The 25,581-nt window shown below is 39.7% G+C and overlaps 1 protein-coding gene across 1 annotated transcript in view; it reads left to right on the plus strand.

Annotated features, from left to right (window-relative positions):
- The first annotated feature begins 2,017 nt into the window (after window positions 1-2,017).
- The window catches only part of RORB (RAR related orphan receptor B), a 48,871-nt gene continuing 25,307 nt past the window's right edge, over window positions 2,018-25,581 (plus strand). The window contains exons 1-3 of the mRNA XM_065907842.1: window positions 2,018-2,103; window positions 7,153-7,294; window positions 14,296-14,697. Coding sequence (XP_065763914.1) covers window positions 7,282-7,294; window positions 14,296-14,697 — 415 coding nt within the window. The 5' untranslated portion in view covers window positions 2,018-2,103; window positions 7,153-7,281. The remainder of the gene's footprint in view (window positions 2,104-7,152; window positions 7,295-14,295; window positions 14,698-25,581) is intronic.

Genomic DNA, 25,581 nt, shown 5'->3' on the forward strand with positions numbered 1-25,581 from the left:
AAGAGGGTTATGTCATTGCATATTTGTTTTGCATATTCAAGGGTGAGAAACTGCAGAAAAGCATCCAAGTGGCAGATTGATGTATTTTGAAGCATATTTTGCATAATTATTTTAAATTGGAAGTGGGAATTGCAGATCTTCCTAGTGTGTGTAATTTTAACAACACTGAGAATACTATCAGAGACATGGGAACTACTACATTCTAAATAAAGTTTATATCATGGATTCATCCATAACCTCAAAGATGATGACTTAAAATCATCTTTCTAAGAGGTCCTATACATGTTCTATAAGACATGACACTAAATTGCACACATGCAAAATGGAAATCCTATGCCCTACGATATTCCACAAAGGAATTGCCTTACCAACCACCCATTTATGTCGTCTACTATTTAATCCTACACTAAAGGCTAGGAAGCTATAAGTCACCTTTGATTCTTCATCAGTTTCCACCTCTCTCATTTATCTTCCCACTTCTTTCATTGAGCTATCTTTATTTGCTGCTGCTTCTGCATTTATCCTGCTACTGAGGTAATTCATGCTTTCAGCTCCTGACACCCAGGTTGGGAATTTTAATTAGTCTTCCATTTGTTTCTGGTCAGCCTGCCAAATTTACCTTTCTAAAGTAACCAAACCACCACTTTTCGCCATTTCTTCATTCACGTCTTTGGTTCCTTATAGCCAGTGATGTCGGAAAATTCTTCTGCCTGATCCCCAGGAGCTTCATAATCTGATATCACTCCCTCTATCCAGTTGTATGACCCAAGTTTCCATTAGAGCCAAGTTGCTTGGCTCAGTGATCACAAGCCACAATCATTCGGGGCCATCTTAATTCCATCCTGCTTGCAGAAATGCCTTTTGCCTCGCACTTCCTACACAGTTTTCAAAATCAAAATATCTTTATCTCCAGTGAAATTGTTTCAGTCCTATTGAAGTGATAGTACTCACATGCTTTGGGCTTCCCAGGTGTCGCTAGTGGTAAAGAACCTGCCTGCCAATACAGAAGACTGAGACTCGTTTGATCACTGAGTCGGGAAGATCCCCTGGAGGAGGGCATGGCAGTATTCTTGCATTCTTGCTCCAATATTCTTGTCTGGAGAATCCCATGGACAAAGGAGCCTGGTGGTTGCAAACGAGTCAGACACAACTGAAGTGACTTAGCATGTACCCATATGCTTTATCATTTTTTCCTTGATATCTCCATGTATTAATTTTGGTTTATTGATTAGATAACTGGTGTCATTAATATATCTTATGCCAACAGCCTTTATTATTTTAGTGGATATATAGATACTCAATAAATATTGGACAGATTCTTCGTTGACATTTTCATAAGTAAACCTCCAGCCATATAGTGTATGAAATCACCTCTACCACTTCTAGTTTTGCTTTATTTACTCATTTAAAATATCATTGAAAAAGGTAGTGTGATCATTCTCAGTGACTTGAAGTTTGAAGTACAAAAAGAAAACCAAAACCACAGGTTCAAGAGATTTTTAAGTCACACTACATGAAGTTCGAAAAGGAAAAAACAATGAAAGCAAAAGTCTAGAAAACTTCTAGTCCTTGGTTATATTTTCTAGGTTAAGGAAAACAAAACAAAGAATGGTAAATGGATTCCCTTTATTTAAAAGGGATTCCCAGGTGCCTCGGTGATAGAGAATCCCTCTGCTGCATACACAGAGACACAGGCTAGATCCGTGAGTCGGGAAGATCCCCTGGAGGAGGAAATAGCAACCCACTTAAGGATTCTTACCTGGAGAATCCGATGGACAGAGGAGCCTGGCGGGCTACAGTCCATGAGGTCGCAGAGTCAGATCCGACTGAGGGACTGGCCACCACCAGTTACTTAGAAGAAGCTCAGAGAAGCCTCTGAGATGGAATAGGTGACCCTACACCCCACCCCCAAACCCTGAGTCTTCAACACTGAGTCATGGCAGCAGTGAGGAGGGAGATGGGAGGGTGAAAGGAAGACAACTCTGGAAGCTCAAAACTGTCTGTTTTCCCCTTTCAGCACAAATCGAAGTGATACCATGCAAAATTTGTGGCGATAAGTCCTCTGGGATCCACTACGGAGTCATCACGTGTGAAGGCTGCAAGGTACGGGCCTTACCAGGCACAGCTGACCGCGTCTGTGCTGGCCGCAGGCGTCTGTGTGCGTCACAATGCAGGAGGCGACAGCCTTTGAAAGGCCTGCTAAAGGATTCCTATCCTGCTGCTGACACTCAGGAATTCTTGCTTGGTGGTGGGTGGGTTGATTTTCTGTTATTTGGCCTTTCACCTTTTTGTCATTGTCTAACTCATCAGGAGCTGCTTAGAAATGGATTGCTATTTAAAAGCCTCAGTTATTTACATTTACCAAAATATAAATACTGATGAGCTGTATTAACAGTCTTGTGTCCGGTAAACTCCACCACATTTATATCAACATTAAAGTTTAAAATAAAGACTATAAGTTAAAGCTGTATTTATTTATCTGCTTGAGAAAGCAGTCAAGGTAACATTGGCAATACACTTGTGACTATCCTTTATTCTCACATTTCAGAAAAAAAAAAAACTAGAAGGATGAAATCTTAAAAGTGGAGCAGATAACCTCTTGTCAGTTAAAAATAATCTGCCTCAATTTCATCAAAGAGGTCCTGAGCTATTAACAAGATTATGTCATATGGCCAGTATCACTGATCTAGTTCATGAGAGAACATGAACAAACATGTTTGTTTGTTTTTTATTCTCAGTCCAGTGTTCCCCTCCACGACAAATCCAACTAATTCTTCCAATTCCTATAAGCAAGTTGATTTTTAAAATCTTAAAACTGGAGGAATAGCAGTTAACATAGACTAATCTTTAAGAGAAATTTGAAATTTAAGAGTGAATGTTTAAATTCAATCCCTAGAAGGTAGGAAAGATGAGAAACTAAATATCAAGGGGAAAATGAAAACAGTTCTACAACTAATTTTAAAGGGCACTGTGTAACCAGAACAAATGAAATGAAGCTATAGTCCAGGAGGGGAAATCGATAGACTGGCAAAGTTACTGGCAAAAGCAATTATATTTTTGATCAAAGATGCAAGCTGAGTGAATCATTAATTTAAGGTCAGTAAAATGAAAGAGATGTGGCACAATCACAGATTCTAAAAACCACCCTTAATCTTATAAGACGTTCAGATATAAATGAAACAAAATGTACTGAAACTCAGATAGTCATGCTATGTGAAAAACTGGCAGTATCTTCATAACAGTCTCGAAGAAGTATAATTCCTGGAATTGAAACTGGAAGGAAAGGAAAAAAAACAAAACGAATAAATGAGAATAAAGTCAGGAGAGGGAATGCAGAGGGGGAAGAATAACACAAATGTACTAACCCAGCAACATACCACCTGCTTTAGAGGTGATAAGCAATAATCCATGTTTGAATATCATGAGATGTGCCTTGTATTCTGTTCTTCTGCAGACTTATAATTCAGAATTGCATGTTATCCACCTTAATGTGCCTCAACTTATCTCATGAAACAGTAAAGCAAAATTACAGATCAGCATTTTGTTTTACTCTCTTAGAGTAAGTTAGTTCTTCCTCCAGGCAGATAGACAATTTTCTTCATAAAAAAGAATAATTTGGGAATCAGACCCCTCTCCAGTGAAATCACTCCCACTGTGTAGGTTTATTATACAATTTTAAGAGCTCTGGTCTAGTTTATACACTATCCATGGGGGGGGGGGGGGAAAGGGGACTTCCCTGGTGACTCAGATGGTAAAGAATCTGCCTGCAATACCAGAGACCCAGGTTCAATCCCTGGGTCAGGAAGATGCCCTAGAGAAGAGAATGGCAACCCACTCCAGTATTCTTGCCTGGAGAATTCCATGAACAGAGAAGACTGGCAGGACACAGTCTATGGAGTCGCAAAGTGTCAGACAGAACTGAATGACTGACACCATCATCATGGTGATGGTGATTTTAGACCACTGTCAAAGTGGAAATGTTTGGTTTCATTGTATACAGCTGGATTTATAAACGTCTGATTTCAAAATATGAATCTGTGGTCATGTTAAGGAGCTAAACAGTTTTAAGCAGTAATTTTTAAACTATTGAACTACTTAACAAATATATTCCAGCAGGTCAATAGCCAAGAACAAGTGTTTAGGTTCCTGTCATCTTTTCTATTTAAAGAAGGAACCCACAATCAAAGAATTTGTGTTTGTTATTTTGAAGCATATTCTGAGGTTTTAGTCAAAATGACATTGTACATCACACAAATTTTTTTATTTCATGGAAAACCCACATTTGTAAATATGCTACATTTTTCTCCAAATAGCAAACTCAAGAAATTCTGCTCAGAATAAGATATCAATGTCAGCACATTTAGTATCAACCTCTGAATTTTCATAATCCTGTTTTCGGGTCAGCATAAACAACTCACATTAAAAAACATCATTTCAGTGTGTGCACTTGTTCATATTCCTTTTCATTCAATAAAAATTTAAAACGAAACCTCCTTTTCATGCCAAAAATCTCATTTGCAATAATGAGCAACAGATAAGCAAGAAATGCCTTACAATTAATGTCAAAGTGGCCTTAAATTAGGGCTGTAGCTGTGACTTCAAAAAAAGTCTTTTCTGTCAACTCCTTTGCTAAGTGGCACTTAGAGTATCCACAGATAAAAACCGCACAATTTTTTTGTAAAATGTAAATTCCAAGTCATCTTTAATCAGGACCAGTGGACTGAGGTTATACTTTCTGACAGCTTTCACGGTAGATGAAGTACATCATTTCAATCCCCGGGGGCTTGGATGTGATCTCTTGTTTAAGGGCTCTGTGAATTCTTCCAAACTGGACAGTTGGATATCTTATTTTGCCACCACTGGTCCATTAAATAAATAATACACTTGGAACTGTGGGGGCAAAATTAGTCCTTGTTGAATGGCTTGGGGCTTATAAACACAAAACCTTTTAGAGGAGATACTTGGCCATGCTTCATTTTCTGAGTTTTTCACAAGATTGGCCAAGCTCTCTGTTGCAGGGCTTTGCCAAGCCATATGGAAGCCCAAGACAAAAGGAAAATCGATAATTTAAATTCTGCTTTTATTTAAATTTTTGAGGGGTTTGCATTAATGTTGATTTTTTAACATTTAAAATCAGTGTTAAAATATTTATCCTGAGTGCCACATCTTTTGGCAACCCTTAAATATGTGACCAAGATGGTTGCCTCACCAGCCTCACCCTAGTCCCAGCCCTGCTCTATCCTCCCATTAATAGCTGAGGAAGCATGAAAGCTATTTGACAGAAGAAGTCAGGTGTCCACTTCCAGACCTCTCAGCAAGATGGGCATCGTGGGCTTTGGGCAGCCCTCCTGAACCTTTTCTAGGCTTCCTGCTTCCAAGAGAGGATACTATGGGTTATCTTTTCCTAACATTTCTCTTGGTAAATCTATTTGTTTGTAGCACTTTGCACCTTTGCTGTTTTGCAATTCAAGAGCAAGGAGTGATGAGGCAAACATTAAATAGGTGAATGAAAGGGTGAAGGAAACTTTCATATCTCTGGAGAAAATGTTTATTTAGGATTTTTGCTAAGATAACTAATGTGGGTTGTAGCCAAAGAATTAGGGAAAAACAACAACAATAAACTTAGCTGTGGATTTATTTATAAGGGTGATGTATGGTCCAAGGCAGCTCATTTTGTATCAGAAAGACCTAAACTTACTTGCTTGACAGTAACCGAGATGGGTTAATTGTGACTCCACACCGGATCTACTTCTGAGGCTTTAGCGTTTATTGTGCCCTTTTGTCATTAGAGGCATACATGATGGCCTGCCTCAGGGAGACATGCCCTCCTCATCAACATCCCCACCCTTGGGCTAGGGTGCCTTTGTGTGATTCACAGGAAGATAGCCTGACCCTGCCCGCCTGTGAAGGGCTGGGATAGTCTTGAGTTCTTTGTGTGGGAAATGGCCCCCAACGTGGCTTGGCTCTGAAATTCACATTTGGGGGACTGGAATCACAGATAGCTGTGGCATGTTTGTTTATTAATATAACAGGAGATATTCCATTTTACACCACCCAAGAAATGACTGTAAGGAAGTGAAACTAATACATCAGCCTGTCTGAGACTTGCCATTCTAAGAGATGGTTGCAAGAATTAAATTGTCTTCTTACTTTGCTTCCTTACCTCCCCCATCTCTGATCCATAAAAGAACCTGGCATCCAGGCCCAACAAGATGGTTATTTTGAGATGCTACTCTGCCATCTTCTCTGTTAGCTGGCTTTCCAAATAAAGTTGTATTCCTTGCCTCAACATGTCGTCTCCTGGATTTATTGGCCTATTTTGCTGCAAACAGAGAGAGCTTGGACTCAGTAACAAGATCAAGCAGAAGACATTCATTCAGCTTTTACTTATTGTTTATTTTTTAATTGGCAGTTTATAAACCATATTTCCTTTATTCAAAAGATGTGGTTGACCCTAAGGTACAGCATTGGTTAGAAATACAACCTTCCAGATACATTCTGGCCAAATACAAAAATTTCCAAATGGATGAAAATGCATCTGAAGAACTAGGAAGACAGTGGCATCTGTTGAAGCCACACTCCTCAGTACCCCAAGTTCCTCACTCACACAGCCTTGACATAAGCCTGTGTTATTGTCCCAGGTGGTGCTAGTGGTAAAGAACCTGCCCGCCAATGCAGGAGACTGAGAGACATGTGTTCGATTCCTGAGCCGGGAAGATCCCCTGAAGGAGGGCTTGGCAACCCACTCCAGTATTCTTGCCTTGAAGAATCCCATGAACAGAGGAGCCTGGCGGGCTATGTTCCATAGAATCACAAAGTCAGACACAACTGCATTTTCCCAACAAGTTTTGTTGTATGTGACACTCTCCTCTGCCACTCTTTTTTCACTGCTCTTTGGGAGCAGGAACTCTGTTCTGTTTTACTTCACACAGAACAGCAAAGATGTCTTTAGTAAATATTAATGAATGAATGAATGATACCTTCATATCTTGGCAGAGAGTCCACGTTTTCGCCAATAGAAATGTCTGTAAGCTATCCAAGGAGAGGTAGCCAAAGAGTTTTAAAAATTGAAGTCAGTTATTTTCACTGTAGTATATGTTAATGGTCCCTTCTCATAAATCTACCTCCCTCCCATTCTCTCTCTCCCTCTAGGGATTCTTTAGGAGGAGCCAGCAGAACAATGCCTCGTACTCCTGCCCGAGGCAGAGAAACTGTTTAATTGACAGAACCAACAGAAACCGTTGCCAGCACTGCCGACTGCAGAAGTGTCTTGCCCTAGGAATGTCAAGAGATGGTAAGGCATTGCCTTCCTATTTCTTACTTAAAGGTTTTCAAATGGATGCTTTGCTGGAATCTGTTTAAAGGGTTGGAAGAATTCTAGACAAAGAGAATTGGGGATCCAAAGTAAAGAAAGCTACATGCTGGCAGTGTATTAAGAGGAAAAGTAAGACCATATAAATATATAATTTTGCCTATGAAATAGGAAGAAAGGAAAGACTTTCCTGTATCTCACCGAGCAACCTGTGCTAACTAGATTAGGTGAAAGCCACATAGAGTGAAAGGTGACCACTTCTCCAGGTTTCTCTGTGAATGAGGAATTTCCTGGGATGTGAGATTTTCTGAGCTAAAACTGGAAAGTTCCAGGCAGACCTGGACCACTTGGGTAAACCTGACTAGTGCGCAAGTTGCTTATTTTGTGGAGATGCTAAGGAACAAAACTTGCTTCCATAGGAAGCCCAAAAGCTCCATCAATGAATGTGGCCTATTCAGATGAAGATAGCAGAGGCTGTAGCAGAACTCTATGTCTTAGAAGGGTTGTGTAGATGGTGTCCTTCTCAGAATAGACTCATGTGTGCACATTATCATCACACCCAACCCAAATGGTTGGCTTGGCACCTTCTTAGATTAATGAAAGAGGACAAATAAGCTCACACAAAGAATTTCATCTAGCTTTGCTTCCGTTTTTAAGTATTCAGCTAAACAAATTCCACACTGACATTGGCCATAGCACTCCTATATTGGATTATGAATAGCCCTGAGTCCTGGGGTCATTTCTGTCTAGTTCCCACTGAATCCTCAGGATCTGGTTAAAAGCAGGCACCTAAGTGTTTGCTGAATGAATCATGAAAATACTTTTTATGTAGAGTCTGAGACACAGACAAAGTCCCTGATACTTATTCTATCTATGTGAATCATTGTGATTTCTGTGTCTCTGGTCACACTTCCTCTAATGAAGTTCGAGGTGGTATGGACAAAAAAAGAAAAAGAAATATTTCTAGATTTTAAAGAAATTTAGCTAATTGCCTTCACTGTCTCTTAGTATGAAGGGGTTTATAAGCTATTAAATAAATTCAGGCCTTTTGGTCATTTGGATAAATTTAGCTCTGCTTAGAAGATACCTAAACATATACACTGTTTACTTCTTAGCTTACATTCTCTAGATAGTTGCATCTTGAATTTTTCTTACCATTTCTCTAATTTCCAGCTCACCTAAATTTGTCTTGGACAAAAGTATACCAATAAGATATATTTGACTCAAAAAATAAAAAGAAACTGATCTTGAGCCCTTCAGTTTATAGGTATCTTCTAGAGCTACAGAGATTAAGTTTCCAAAACTTTTCTATTAGCTGATCTTTTCATCTGCTTTTCTAAATTTGCTAATCACATACATTTACTCTTTAGGGTAAATTTGTAGCCCTGTGTACTTACACATTAGTAAAGGAAGAAAGTGTAAGGTAGGGGTTAAATGATTTTCAGAATTTATTTAGTCAAATTCTGTGGGAACTTGAGTTGATGATTTTGTACTTCCTTTTTGTAATTTGGAGGTGGCATAATAATTGACAGTATCTGAAAAGCTCCATTAACAATTATACAGAGAGACTAACCCACTGAGAAAGGGTGCTTCTTCCCACAATAAAAGGAAGCATGTATTTAGAATGAGAGGTCACATTGGTGTGGGCTGGTGAGCAGAATCATGGGCAAGGGATGGGTATTTGGTCCAATGCAGATTTAGTGACATCAGCCTGCAAAAGAGATTATCTGAATCTCACAACATAAAAGAAATATATTGGTAGGGGAAGGATTGTTTATGGATAGAGCCACAATTCCTTCTCAAGGGGGAAGAAATTTACTGCAGCATAAACTTCTATGCAAGTAAAAGCAATACAGTACCTAAGGATGCTGAGGATTAAGAATAATGATCCTTCTTGATTTTAAGTCTAGAAACAATCCTGAGGCTTCCAGGAACATCTTCCAAATTGCCTCCTAAACATGTCTTATGCCAAACTGATGATGAGAAGAAATACTAAGGGGTGATAGAAGTGATTGGGAATGAGGAGAAGGAAGTACAACAGAAGGAAAATATTATTCTTTCTAAGGGAAAACAAATTCTTCTTTATCATGTGTATAGAGCAAGTTTGTTATAAGCCTTGAATATAAAGGGTACTTTATAAACTAAGTAAGTCACACTAATACTTGGGAATGGACTTCCCAGGTGGTACAGTGGTAAAGAATCAGTCTGCCAGTGCAGGAGACACAGGAGACATGGGTTTGATCCCTGGGTCAGGAAGGTTCCCTGGAGTAGGAGATGGCAAAAATTTCAGTATTTCTTGCCTGGAAAAGCCTATGGACAGAGGAGCCTGGAAGGCTACAGTTCAGGGGATCACGAAGAGTCGGACATGACTTAGCACACACACGTGTGTCAAGTTCAATACCTGGGAAGCTAAATAGGGTTTATCTCCTATTGATTAGTAATGCCTAGTATGTGGAATCAAAGGATTACAAAGTCCTGAGGTTACGGTTGATTAACCATGTCTATAAGGGCTCAAGAATGAGAGGTGGTCTTCTGCAGATGAAGCAAGCATCTTTAAAGTGCTTTAGCAGTAGTACCAGCAGCCATAGTAAATTGTCTCACATCAAACTTCTTTCTACATAACACCCCATTCAGCTTCCCTCAGACATAAAGTGGCATCTTCATTTTGATGTCTTGGCGTTTGCTCTCTATAAGTTATACCTGTCTCCAAGACTATTTACTTCACTATAGCTGTCACTGAAACAACATGACGACTAGTAGACAGCTTGATGTAACTGTTGACTCCACTGGACTTTCATTCTCTCCTGAACTTCAGCTTCTATAGTGGTGGATTAGCCACAGCAGGTATATGAGTAGAAGACAAACTCATCAGTAACAAATTTGCTCAAATTTAGCATTGGCAAAGAATCAAAAGCCAAATCCACTTGGCAAAGATAGAAGTGTTTATGTGTATTAAAGGGTGAAGGTGTTGCATGTACATGTATGTGTGAAGTGATGGCATGTATATAACCCACTGAATCTTCTCCACTATTGTATTTATTTCTTTTATAAGTGGACCCTTCACAAATGTTAGCTACAGGAATCTTCTGTGTAAACTATTTCCAGTTGTATTAGTACTACTTTTAAAAAAATATACAGAAAATTTTTTGTATCAGTAGGAAGAAACTGCACCCCAAAAGGAAAACATGGTAATTACCTTACAATAATTAAGTATGTGTCCTCCAAATGGCATGTCTCTATGAAAACATGAAAGCTGCCTACAGGGGCAGGTGTCACAGGTTTGGCTTCTTCTTATCCAGCATGGTATTGTCCAATATGGTATCCGCACGTCACTATTTACATTTAGATTTGTTAAAATTAAATAAAATTTAGACTTTTTGTGGACACAACAAGGGAAGGAGCAGTGGGACAAACTGAGAAAGTAGCGTTGGAACATATATATTAGCATATGTAAATCAGATAGCTCATATGTAAAACAGGGAGCTCACCCCAGTGCTCTGTGACAACCTAGGGGGTGGGATGGGGTGAAGGGTGGGAGGGAGGTTCCAGAAGGAGGGAACATATACATAATTGTGGCTGATTCACATTGTTACATGGCAGAAACCAACACGACATTCATTGGAAAGCAATTATCCTCCAATTAAAAATTTTTTCAAATGAATTTTTAAAAAATTAAATAAAATTCAAAATTCAGTTCTTTAGTCATACTAGCTCTATTTCAGGTGCTCAAAAGCCACATGTGGCTTGTGACTACCACACTCAAAAGCACAGGGAACATTCCATTATCACAGGATGCTCTATTGGTGTAGAACCTGAGGAGGATGAGAAAGAATATTTCAAAATTATAACTAGCTTTCGGTAGACAGAATTGGATTATTTCTACAAATCTTAAAGCACTATAAAAAAGGCATATCCTAAAAAAAAAAAAAAAAAAAAAGGCATATCCTTGACATTTAAATGTTAAATTAAGACCAGTTTCCTTGATAAGAAGTGTGATATAAACATAAAGAACTTTACAGCCAAAGATAAAATAATTTTTTAAATGACCATGGAAAGTCACAGATGATAGTTCAACAACTAAATTCCTCTTGAAACAAAAGACTTGTGTCTAGTTGTGTGGTAGGAAGCAGTAATCTTTGAAGAAGCAGCGGCTTCATTTTATCGTTGTTGTTTAGTCGCTAAGTTGTGTCTGGCTCTTTGCGACCCCATGGGCTGCAGCACACCAGTCTTCCCTGTCCTTCACTATCTCCCAGAGTTTGCAACTTTGTTTTATAATTACTCCAAAAACTTACATTCCATTTCAAATCCTACCATTTCAAATAGACCTGAAAACGTTTCCAATACATTTGCGTAAAGTTCTTTGCTACTGTGGGATCAAAATCAGGTTTAAGAGCACGTCACAAGCAAATACTATCATTGTTGAATATTTATGAAGCACTTGCAATGTATACAGAACTGTGCTAGTTTCTTTGAGAGCTAGCAGTTTAACAAGTGGCTGCCTCCATACTCAAGTGAATCTCATTAACAGAATAATTCAAATTTGAGAGGGGCAAACACTTAAAACACGTGCTGTACTGATTAATGGGTAGTGGAAAGAAGAATGCTACTGCTTGAAAATATATAACAGTAATATAGCCTTTGCTAAAAATAAGCCTATGAATACAATAAATATATTTACAAATAGTGAGAAGGAATTTTTTATTTATCAGGGAAGCTCAGTAAGTTTATTTTGGCAAGGGCCGTAAATTTTTTTTCCCAAATATGTCACCACTTACTATAGAAAGGGACATAAAACTGAAAAACTGGCTCATCCATGTTTCTGAAATGAATGCAACATTTATTCTAAACTCATATTGAAGCCATTGTCAGCAAAGTCCTTGATTTAGGATGAAGACTGATAATTTCAAAATGTAGTGGAATTTTAAGTCTTTTCTTTGAAAATATTTAAGTTGTTCAGTGACTTGATAAGTCAGTTTTTTGGAAGAGGCATAACAGCAGAATTCTGAACCTAAAATTGTTAAATGTAGGGTCTTGTCTGGGTTCGTTCCCACATCTTTTATCAGCTCCAGGTTAGTTCTACAATTAAGAAGTGTAGTTGGCTTTGACTGAGATGGCTGTGTCCTGTTTCACATCTCTTATCCTCCAGCAGACTAGTTTAGGCACTCAATCTCACAGGCACTGTTTAAGCCTCTGTTTGTGTTGTGTGTGTGCGTGCATGCCAAGTCGTTTCAGTCATGTCTGACTCTTTGCAACCCCATGAACTGTAGCCTGCCAGGCTCCTCTGTCTATGGGGATTCTCCAGGCGAGAATACTGGAGTGGGTTGCTGTGCCCTCCGCCACAGGATCTTGGTGACCCAGGGATCGAACCTGTGTCCCCTGTGACTCATGCACTGTAAGCAGATTCTTCACCACTGAGCCACCAGGGAAGCCCTCCACACGTGTATCTGCTTAGTTGCTCAATCGTGTCCAACTCTTTGTGACCCCATGGACTGTAGCCCGCCAGGTTCCTTTGTCCATGGGGATTCTCCAGGCAAGAATACTGGAGTGGGTTGCCAGGTCCTCCTCCAGAGGATCTTCCCAACCCAGGGATCAAACCCAAGTTTCCCACATTGCAGAGAGATTCTTTACCCCCTGAGCCACCAGGAAAGCTTACATACATCAATGTCCCATGGGCCCAGAGCATGACCCTGAGCCAAAGGGGTGGAGCAGGATGCCTGCACAGAATGTAAGGGCATCGCAAATTTATATGAGAAAGAGAAGGCAAATAGGCAAAAAGCATCAGGGGTATTAAAGCAACTGATCCACTACAATATCTGTTTCACCCAGCTTGCTTAGTTGCTCAGGCTCCTCTGTTCTTGGGGATTCTCCAGGCAAGAATACTGGAGTAGTTTGCCATGCCCTCCTCAAGGAGATCTTCCCAACCCAGGGATCGGACCCAGGTCTCCCGCACTTCAGGCAGATTCTTTATCATCTGAGCCACCAGGAAAGCCCAAGATTACTGGAGCAGGCATCCCTTCTCCAGGGATCTTCCCGACCCAGGAATCAAACTGGGGTCTTCTGCATTGCAAGCAGATTCTTTACCAGCTGAGCTACCAGGGAAGCCCATTTCACCTACAGAGTATAGAAATCTAAAGCAAGGAGGTTTGGAAAGAGGTTTAAAAAGAGATACTACAATTGCTGCAGTATTTACAATAGCCAAGACATGGACACAACCTAAATTTCCATCAACAAAGGAATAGATAAAGATGATGTGGTACATATATACAATGGAATATTACTCAGCCATTAAAAGGAACCAAATTGTGCCAATTGTAGAGACAGTGATGGACCTAGGGATTGTCATACAGAGGGAAGTCAGTCAGAAAGAAAAAAAGTAAATATTGTGTAAAGGCTCCTATGTAGAAAAATGATACAGATGTACTTATTTGCAAAGCAGAAATAGAGACTCGGATATAGAGAAGTGAAGGCAAATGATGTGGCTTACTTAAAATTGTGTTTCTCACCCTCTTCTACATCCTTGGTCTTACCCAACCTGCTATTTAGAAAATAGTGAAATTATAGGGTCTTAGCTGACAATCCAGAAATCCTAACACTTAGGAGGGAAGTTAATGATGAGTGTTGGTTGACATTGGAATAGACACTATGTGGTAGTTTGAGATCTTTGTGAATTTTGTTTTCCCCACAAGTAAGAAAGAACAAGGAAGCATGCCTTCTAACTTCATGGCAATGGGAAATACATCTATGAGTATTTCAATTTCTCCCTAGCTTAGACTCAGTTCTCACTATGCACATAAACCATTACAGACAGCCCTGAATATGACCTCTCATCAAATGTGGAGTGTAAAACAAGGGACTCAGGGGCGACGGGACTTGGACTCTGTGCATTTTACGGTGGTGAGCCAGTCATCGTGAGCTCTTGAACTCCCAGTGGTTAACGAGAGAGATGACCACAAGTGCCGTTTTCCACTTTTGTCTCCCGCCAGCTGTGAAGTTCGGGAGGATGTCCAAGAAGCAGAGAGACAGCCTGTATGCCGAGGTGCAGAAGCACCAGCAGCGGCTGCAGGAGCAGCGGCAGCAGCAGGGCGGGGAGGCGGAGGCCCTGGCCCGGGTGTACGGCGGCGGCCTCAGCAACGCGCTCGGCACGCTGAGCAGCGAGGCCGGCGGCACGTACGCCAGCGGACCGGTCATCGACCTGCCCAAGTCCGAGGGCTACTACAGCGTGGACTCCGGCCAGCCGTCCCCCGATCAGTCAGGACTTGACATGACTGGGATCAAGCAGATAAAGCAAGAACCCATCTATGACCTCACATCCGTTCCCAACCTGTTTACCTATAGCTCTTTCAACAACGGGCAGTTAGCGCCAGGGATAACAATGAGCGAAATCGGTAAGTGGACATCTTCCAGCGCGTTTTGGGAAATTCTGCTTTGAAGTGGCCTTGGTGCTATTTAGTAAGATCATTTTCTTAGGTCTAAGGTGAATCACTTGCTTTCATGACTTCTAACGAGAAAACGGATTGATTTTAAAATATAGTCTAATAACTGTCATTGTTCCCAAGGCCCATAAAAGTTTATTTCAAGCAAAGGAAGAAAGAAGGAATTATAAATAGATGCTATCTGTAAAGAACAGATGCTATCTGTTGGATCTGGGTTCATCACTGAAGGAAAAAATGTTATTGGTATAAACAAAATTTCAGCAAGTGTTCAAAGTGATGCTATTAAAAGTGAAATAGCTAAGGGATATGGAAGCAGTATGCAGAAGAAAGTGAATGAACAGGGCTCCAACTCGCTAAGATAACTGGGGACAAATGTCAGTTTCCTTCTGTGTAGAGGTGGAAGGATAGACCAGAAGACCTCTAAGGCTCTTGTAAATCTCAATTCAAGAATTTTACATTGGAATAAAGTCCGAATTACTGGCACTAGAAAGAGTATAGTCCACCTTGGATCTGGAATGTAAAGAGGATGTGAAAAACTTGGTGGAATCCAAATAAAGTCTAGAGTTCAGTGTAAAAAAAAAAAAAAAAAAAAAGACTGTAGTTACAGAAGAGCAACAAATAAGCCCCACTGGGGCAAGCCCCAGGCACAGCTGCCTGAGCAACGCTACCCTCTTGCTTCGGCAGCGTCCTTGCTAAGGAGCGGTGTTCAAGACTGCATCTGCCTAGGTTCTCTGTCTTCTCTCCTCACAACTCTTTTACCCTATTAAGCTTAGGAGTCTGTTAACTGTCTGATCGGTTGATTTTATTCAGTAATTGCCATGAAAATATGGATATAGGTTTAACACATTACCCTCCTGGGTAACAGAGCTGCCTGTTAACCGTGTCCCGGAGGACCTCACAGGCAGTGGCTGTAGCAGGCTTCTTTGCAGTATTCCATGCGCAGGGGAAAGCAGCGTGGAGCTCAGAAGTCTGAGGCCTCCTCAGATCTCTCCCTAAGAGGTAGCAGAAAAGAGCGGTTAAGAACCAGGCCACTTGCAGACTTCCCTGGTGATCCAGTCATTAAGACCCTGCTCTTCCACTGCAGGGGAACTTCCACTGCAGGTTCAATCCCTGACTGGGGAACTACGATCGCACTGACATGGTCAAAAAAAAAAACAAAAACAAGGACCAAAAAAAAAAGATTCTAGGCCACTTGAATTCAAATCCTGGATCTGTGGCCTATTCTCTGAGCTGGAAAGCAAATTTCTCAATCCCAGTTTGCTTATTCTATTTGTTTCGCAAAAAGTACTAGCTCATAGCTCTCACCGTTGTTGTAAGAATTCAACGAGTTCATACATGTAAAATAGAGCCACGAAAAAAAATAATAATAATAAAATAGAGCCACATTTGGAACTCGGTAAGCACTCAGCAGCTCTGAGCTGTTTTCACTTATCCACCACGTGTTCAGTCACCTTCTCTGTCTAAACAGTGAGTAGGAGCCCAAAGCCTACGAGTGTTTTAAATAAAGTGGATGTGAACACATAACGAAGGACATGCCATATGTATCTTGGCTACTTCTACCATCTGGCTGAGGAAGAAGTGATGTGACACAGTTACAAAACCTGAAACGTTATTTCTCTCTCTCAGCAATTCAGCCTATGGCAGTGAGCAAAGAAGTGGTTGACAAAGCCCTTGTAACAACATCCACAGCTGAGGGACGTAGAAAACTGCCCATCAGCGTTGATAACAAAATATTCATTAGATTTCTCTCCTTAAGCAGGGACCATGTCACAGGCACTTCACACACTTAATTTTCACAAGCATCTTTTAAGTAAAACTATTATTCCCATTTTACTGATGAGGAAACAGAGACTCAGAGATGTCTCATGACCTGCCCATATCCTTTGACTACTAAAGGATAGAGCCACCTTCCATCCCAGGCTATCTGACTCTGGAGTTCTTGTGCTTATCCTTTATCCCACTATTTGCTCTGAGCTTAATATCCACAGACTGCACTGTCAGTCAATAGAGGACAGTCTGTTTAAGTAGAGTCACTCAGTCTTTCCAAGAGAACATGTTAAAAGGGAAAGGAACTAGGCACCATAATTTGCTTTTATCCTACTTAGTATCTGAGTGCCTGAGTTTGCTACTGATTCGGAACACATGTTTAAAACATACGGAAGCAGAAACAATTGTTGGGCAGTCTTCTGTTCCATACAGAAAAAGGAAAGACTTCTAAGAATTCAAAAATCTTCGTGATTTAATATCTAAATCACAGTTTCTTTGCGATTTAGAATCAGTAGGAGGTATTATAGAAAGAGAACTGCAGCCAAAAACATGAACTTCAGGTAACTCTACCCAGGTCATTTTCCTTCTGGCCTGAACTAGAGAATCTCCAAATCCATCCAGATTTTCTACACAGACACTGACCCCAAAATAAACTAGCATTTATTTTTTCTTATTTCAAAATACTATTAGTCTCTAGAGATCTCTAGATCTGCTGTAAATTTTGGAGGTTTCTTCCATCAGACTTTTAGGGATGCAATTAGATTGTCCTCCGAGAGCTCTCAAATTTAGCTGGCTCTTAAGCCTAAGTATTGCGTTGGTTCCCATTTCGTTAAAACGGCACCGCCATCTGGTGGACACAAACTCCTCCGCGCGTCGGATGGAGATACCTACCGGAGCCGCAACAAGGTGATGCGCAGGGCTTTCCTGCATCACCTAAAAGACTTCCATTCATTTCACTTGAGCACCATAACCCTCTCTGTGGGCAGGAGGGCCCCAGTGATGCACAGAGTTAAGAACTTTGGTTCTGCAGTCGGACAGCCTGAGTTCAAAACCTGGCTGTGGCTTTCCCTTCAGTCAGTTTACCTAAACTGAGTCTCAGTTGCAAACCTGAGACAAGAATAACCCCAACCTGTGCATGTGGATTAAATTAGTTAATATTTGAAAATGCTTAGAACAGTATCTGTCCTGCATAAGCCTTATCATCATCATTGTTATTATCAATATAATTTATATCATAAAGTTATTCATCTCCTTATTACCTAATAACATTCCTAGTTGTTACAAGTTATTTAATTACCTTTTATTGAGCACCTACATGGTGCCAAGATATATTTAATGCTTATAACAACCCTCTTATGCTTGTTATATAAGTATTTGTACATCCATTTTGCAAGTGAAAACATTGAGTCTCAAAAGTTAGAAAACTTGTTAAAAGCAGAGTGAGCCAGTGAACCCAGGTCAGAGTAACAGCAAAGCCGTCTCTTAATGGTGTTTCTTCCCATCAGACAAAGGTAGCCCCTCACTAGCTAAGAAAAGGGCAAAGGAAGCTGCAAATTAGTAATTAGGCATCAGGTTTACCTGGTTTTAGCAGGAATTTTATCTCAAGCTGGCATGGTGGATGTGTTTATCTTTACAAATGAGATTTTGCAGTGGTTGGTGGCAGGGAGGGGGAGCTTTCTAGAGGCAGGCTGGCAAACAAGCCGAGAAAGAAAGTGGAAGGTTGTGCCTTAGCTCCCTCACCACAGCCCTCAGATGCGGTGAAAGATTCTGCAGGACTAATAAAAGCTCATTTAGGCTCAAAGATGGTTGACAGTGTATGAGATACCAGTTCAGTTCAGTTCAGTCGCTCAGTCGTGCCCGACTCTCTGCGACCCCACGAATCACAGCACGCCAGGCCTCCCTGTCCATCACCAACTCCCGGAGTTTACTCAAACTCATGTCCATCAAGTCGGTGATGCCATCCAGCCATCTCATCCTCTGTCGTCCCCTTCTCCTCCTGCCCCCAATCCCTCCCAGCATCAGGGTCTTTTTCAATGAGTCAACTCTTCGCATCAGGTGGCCAAAGTACTGGAGTTTCAGCTTCAGCATCAGTCCTTCCAGTGAACACCCAGGACTGAGCTCATTTAGGATGGACCGGTTGGATCTTCTTGCAGTCCAAGGGACTGTCAAACAAGACAACTCACACAGCCAATCAATGTGCTTTTAAAAACGGGGGTGGAGGGGGGGGCGGGAATCCATCAAATTAACTTCGATGCTAATGGTATAGACTGCCTTTTAGATATATCATCTGTGTTTGCTGTTCAGTAATTTTCTCTCCAGATAGACAATGAAATGTGAATTCATTGATCCCTCCTATATAATCTTAACTGTAGATTTATTTTCCTATTCCTTTTGTGTTCTGTTTATGAAACCTGAAATTTTAAACATCAGAAAATAGAAATAAACCTCTTTTTAGCAAATTCTTCTATTGAGAAGCTGAGTATTAATAGAGAAGTTTACAAAAAGGGATTGGCCTGAAGGTGATCTAATCTCTGTGATGTACTACTTTTTTTTTAATCAAAGCTAAATAGACACATGGAAGATATTTCTAGTGTTGTTTTATTGGGGAAAATTCTATAAAACTTGATCGTGTTTCAGTTGTTCTTTACTAAGAATACCAAGCAAGTGCTATAGTCTAAGGCAGCATTTTCAATGGCATAGGCTTTTTGAGGTAAATATTTTACAACTGCTTAAATCTATTATGCATATTCAACTGCTCATTGAGAAATGGTACAGAGAATAGAGTTTAACTCCAGCTATGCATTTTCTATGCCTTCTAGTGGCACCTGTATCAAACACACATAGGCATTCAATTTAGGAGCAAGTGCCTAATACGTCGTTAAAAATGAATAAAAGTAGACTAAACCAGTGAGGAAAACCATTCAAGCAGGTTAGGGAAATGAAAATCCAGTGTCTTTAGTTCTTCTTTTTTTGCCTTGATGGAAGACATCTTGTGAACTTCCATTGTTATCTGACACTCCTATCGCCCTCACTCGAACACATGTCCTACGCAGGCAGTTTAGGAAGTCCTAACTCCACATGCTAGCCATGTGAACTTGTTCAAAACTAGTTCAGTTCCCTCGAGCTCAGTCTCTTCATCTGAAAAATAAGGCCGATGGACTAAATGATTTTACAGGATTGTGGTTCTCCCACCTCCTGGTGGACGCTCTGGGCCTATGCACAATATCCTCTTTGTTACAGTCACTTCCCAAAGAGAAGGGTACAATAGTGGAGAGAAAAGGACTTACAGGCAACTAAGCAATCCTGGGACCTGGGTTCGATGCCTGGGTCGGGAAGATCCCCTGAAGAAGGAAATGGCAACCCACTCCAGTATTCTTGCCTGGAGAATCCCATGGACGGAGGAGCCTGGTAGGCTACAGTCCACTGGATTACAAGGAGTTGGACACGACTGAGCGACTTAACTTTCACTTAACTTTCAAGCAATCCTGAATGATGCTGAAATAACTGTCTGTGGTGGGAGTTTCTGCGGAAAATTTCCATGGGTGAAATGGTCCTGTCAACTCTACAGTTAATAACCACAGTCACATCAGAAGTGTGCGCCAGCTCTTCTCTTCACCCATGCTCTTGGAAAAGAAAATCAACATCAAGGACAACCAAGAGCTACCCAAGGAGAGGGTGGTGACCAATCCCAAACCATCCCAAGTTTATGCACAATCAAAGTAAAGAGTAAGCTTTTGTATGAGTACAGCTTCAGGGTCAACCCACCCATCCTCCCTGGCCCATTTCAACCTGATCACCTCCCTGACTCCCCCTTGAAAGAAAAAGGGGGACAAAAGATTAAGATAAGTTCTTACTTGAGCCCCAGGCCTACCCAGGGGACCTTGGTTACTTGAGAGGGATTTACTTGACACCTCTGAGTAGCGAACTATCCATGCACTACATCCCAAGAGGCTGCTTGTTTCCAGAATCCCGTCTTCTATCTCAAAAAGAAAAAAAAAAAAAGAAATTGCATGAGTGTGAGGGCTGAGCTATGCGACTCAATTTGTCACATTTCTGGGATCTCTACCATGGCCACAACTATATTAACTAGTCAATGGTCATGATTATTTTAGAGCATCCCAGGACAAAGGACACTGTAATTCTTCCCTGTGCGCATGCTCTGTCGCTTCAGTTGTGTCTGACTCTGCGACCTCATGGACTATAGCCCGCATGGCTCCTCTGCCCACGGGATTATCCCAGCAAGAACACTGGAATGGGTTGCCATTTCCTCCTCCTGCATTGGCAGGTGGATTGTTTTTACCACTGAACCACCTGGGAAGCCCGTAGTTCTTTCCTAGGTTTTTATTCAAATCCTTCTTTCTAGATATCCTTAAATAATCTGAAAAAAATCTCCAAGGTCACCTAGTATTGTGTTGTAGTCACTCACCTATCATGCTCAGTGCAATGAGTCATATATATATATGAATATATATGTATATATATGAATATATATTCATTCATATATAAATGATCTACCTCATAAGCAATACATACCTATATGCTTAATTGAAGTACTTATAAACCTGTGTATCTACTTATATCACACGTATGCACATTAGCCACGACATGCTCACGCCTCTGTCAGTACGGCTTTCCTTGCACGCTAGCATTCACTACATTAGGTAAATCACCTTTTCTGTTTTGAGTTGAAATTGTGTAAAACTGACCTTCCTCAGTAGACTTCTCCTGGAGATACTAGTTTGGAATTAATTTTTGACTCAGGACTTCCTGAGAAGACTTTAAAATCCACCAATCAAAAAAAAAAAAAGTGCTATTGGGAGGCTATGGGAAAACCAATTCCATTTTCTACACTCAATTTCAAAAGCCATAATAGACATAAAATATTCTGCAATAAGGAAGAGGAAAGGAGATTTCATGAGGTTCTGCCTCCGACTTATTGAAGGATAGAGTGTTTATGCTTATAAGACAGCCTCTGAAACAGCCCCACTGTTGACTAGTACTTCCAGCATTGCAAGCTTGACACTGACTCTCAGAAATAGCTCTGAATCTCTTTTCCACTGATTGGGGTGAATAGGTCCTGCTTTGGCCACATTTTCAAACACCTACTTTGGGAAGAACTGGCAAGGGTTAAAATACCGCATAAGCTATGGAACACAGAAATGTCAATTGATGGTTAGGTTGTTGGAGCCTGATACACTTTGATTTTCATTACCATAGTACACAACCAACTTAACAGGCTCTCTCCCAACCAGTACAGGATTTATTTCTGTGGTGTTTACAAATGTGGGGAAGCCTGTTGAAAATGTTTCTAGCTGGAAAGACTTTTATTTTAGATGTAAGCTATAGATAAGGATATGTGACAATATACCCTCACTACTGAGAAAAAGAAATTTACTTTTTAAATCTGAGCCCTGTTTATGCAGACTATTGTGGAACTGCTATTTGGTTTTCAGACACGTTTGTTCTAGGAACATTTGGTGCCAGACTATTTAGAAAATACTTACTTCAAAACATTAGTCAATGAATGAAATGTATTATTTAAGCAATCAAGTGACTTTTAAAATTTTAGATTAAATGTTTGAAAATGTAATCATTGCCTCCAAAGATGTCTTCTGATTTAGTTATTCCTAAAGGTCAGAATTATATTGACTACATTTCCAAAAGGGGGATAAGGTTGGGGAGGGATTGCTTCTGTTTAAATTAACGGTCAATCCATATGTCAGCAAAATCCAAATAGTAGAAGTCAATCCTAATGATGGCCCTGGGGAATTTTCATAATTGGGTTTCCATCATCTGTGACCTGCTGAGTGTCCTTTGGGTGATGTGGAGAGGGAGGTGCACTTTCTAAAAGAGAGTGGTAAAGATGTTCATGGGCTCAAGATTATGTTGTTTTTGCTTGTTCTAAGTCTCTTCAAATGCTTTTAAGACTGTGAGCCGTACTCTTATCTTCCGTAACTCTGCAGAACTTCCCTTCACCAGTCAAAACAAAGAAAAATTCCTATTTAACCCCTCAGACTCAAGTCTCTATGCTTTTACACAGCCCTTAGAAAATATCACTGCTGCCAAAACTTTCTGTGGATGGAAAATCAAGCCCAAAGAAACTAAGACCTTAGACTGTTAAGTGACTTCCCAGAGGGCATGAAGTAAAAGCCTAGAGGAGTTCACGTTGGCTTCCTCCGTCTTAACAAGACACTTTCTTAGAACGCCCCATTTCTCGGGCATTGAATCGATCTTTTCTGATTATTCTGTGAACAAGGTCTTTTACATGAAACTTAACTTTGAATGATAATGTTTTTTTATAATAAGTTCTTCCTTAATTTTTTAAGCTAGTTTGAAGAAAGGGAACTGTAATTTCTCTAAAACTAGACATGCCCTATTGCAATGAAACAAAACACTTGTGTTCCAAAACAGCTTTCCATTATTAAATTATTAAGAAGTCACCCTTTTAGATAGTTGATTTGTTTCGCTGCTTATGGTCTTTTTTCCCTTTGGATATACTCTGTTTAAATATAAATGCCATATGGATTCCTTCAGTTTTTCTTTCTGCTTTAGTTTCTGTTTTCTTAATTTTAAAATGCTCTCACAACTTCCTGAAATCTGATAAAATTTTAGCCATTTTATTTATTAATCTGTTTATGCAGTCTTTGCCCAGGTATTATTACTTGTAGTATTAATCCAATTTTTTCCACTATTTTTCTCTATGTTCATGTTTTATTGAATTGTGTCTTATCACATTTTCATCATTTTTATAGGTAATAACATAATCTTTTATTTTCTTAATATTTCTTTCTAAAGAACTTTAAGAGCATTTTGCTTAAGACCTACATGAAGTAAAAATCAGTTATGCCATTCTCTGATATAATAATTGGCCGTAGAATTTGCTTGAAAAGGAGACCAGAAGCTTCCCTAATTCACTGGTAAGAGAATAATGAGTGACTGGACCTTGAAACCGAACCAACAAATGAGTTATGGGTTGTTTATGGCCCCAAATTCTTCTTTAAAAACTTTAAAGAACTTGAAATCTGTGCTGAAAATCTTTCCTTCCTCCTATTGCGGTTATGGATCACTACTAGATGGCTGTTTTAAGCTTTAATATTGATGTTTCTGTGCTGGTAGCACATTTCTACTTATGCCCCCAAAATAATCATCTCTAAATAGAGATTAGAAAAATCTGAAAGGCCTTAAAAGTAACATTGTCCTCTCTGACACTGTCGTCTGTTATACCCTAACCAGTAGACTTGTTCTACTTAATGACAGAAAGCTTATAAAACTGGGAGTCTATTGTCAAAAAGACAAAATGCACACTTGGTTAAATGTTCCACCTTTAAACCAATTGTTCTAATATATTAGAGTTACTGCCTCAGAGTGTGCGTTCTGAGGAGTCTTGATATTCTGAAAATCTAATGCAGGCACTTAAAACTTGCCTTGAGCAAGTCCGTAGAGATATCCTGGCATTAATTCAAAGCGAATCCCCTAAGAATTCCACTTCCACACTAGTAGTATAAACTAAACAGGGAATTGAGCAGTTCTCTAGATCCTTAAGGCAAGTGATAAATTAAAAATTCATTAATCATTTCGATTGAGGCTGATATATAGTATTTTAAGAAGAATACTTCCTAGGTTTTTTTTTGTTTAATTCCTTATGGAGAAAAATGAATAGGGGCTATAGTTCACAAAGAAGAAACCATCCTTTCTCATGAGGAAAAAAAAAGGAGGAAGAGAAAGAATTAGGAAGTTCAGATGCAACTCCCTCAATTACTATATATAGCTTTGAGCCTCAGCTTTGTCGCCTTGATACAGTTGGGCCACGGGTGCTCTTGGTAATAACACTGAAAGCAGCAGTTTTTAAAGATATACTCAACTTTCCCCGCTCCCAGGATGTGGGATTCTAATGAAACCACCCGTGCAATCCGTGTCTGAGACACTATAGCCTTTGGAGCACACCATTTGCTGAAATGTCTAGTGAGAGCTAAAATAAGCCCCTTTGGTGGAAAAAACCCGCTGAGTGGTTGAAATCAGAGATGCAGAAGGTCACTTGCTATTTTAGTAGCTGCAAGCTGGTCCTCATTCTATAATATTGCAGTTATAAACAAGAAATTGTCACCTTACTTGTCAGTTTACTTACTTCTCATCAAAATAAGCAGATGTAGCCTTTTTTCTACATAGTACTAGGTAATTTAAATGACTTCTTTCCAAACTTTGCTTTACTATATGGATTAATACATAATAAAAGTTATTTTTCATGTGTTTCTTTAAATATTACTTCAAAATATTTTTTTATACTGTCTGATATGATTAACCTTTTAAATCTATTGACCTGTGTGTCTCATGTCCATCTCAACCATTTGTAAATACCTTAAGGAGGGACTTTTTTCATACTTCTTTGATTTATTTCACAGATCACCATGAAGATTGATGAGGATTGGGGTAGGGGAGGGAAACTTTACAATTTCAGAGAGAGAGAGGTAACCCAACTAACTTCTGGAATTATTTAGATACAGTCCTTTTGGAAATAAAGGAAGGAAGTTAGTTCCAGACCCAATGTTCTACAAATCTTGCACACCCTATTGAGAATTACCATCAATTTTATTCCAGTTTTCTCCTCAAAAATTTACTTTATCTCTTCTTTTTGCTCATAAGTGGATCTAAGATTACTTCTAAAGCTTCCAGGGAAGTGTAGCAATATTAACAGTATTTTTCATCAAAAAATTATAAAGTTCATTTGCCTGCATTAGTTATTTCTTAAATCTCTTTATTGAGGTAATAATTGTACATACAAAAAATCTGTTCATATTTAATGTATACAACTTAATGAGTTTGGAGGTAAATGTACACCCATGAAACTATTACCACAATCTATGCCATAAACATATCTCTATATCCATAATTTTAAAGCTTTATAGGATTATTCTTGTATCTTGTAAAGTTACTTAACACATGAAGTTACAAATTCTATTAATTGGTTTTAAGTCTTGGGTTCTAATAAGCCTTCCTTCAAGGAAAGTGTAACAGTAAAAGTCTAAAAATAAAAGAGGAATTTTATGAGGAAAAAAAAGAGATGAAAGTGAG

The sequence above is a fragment of the Muntiacus reevesi genome, chromosome 17 (genome assembly GCF_963930625.1).
Source record: "Muntiacus reevesi chromosome 17, mMunRee1.1, whole genome shotgun sequence".
Lineage (NCBI taxonomy): Eukaryota > Metazoa > Chordata > Mammalia > Artiodactyla > Cervidae > Muntiacus > Muntiacus reevesi.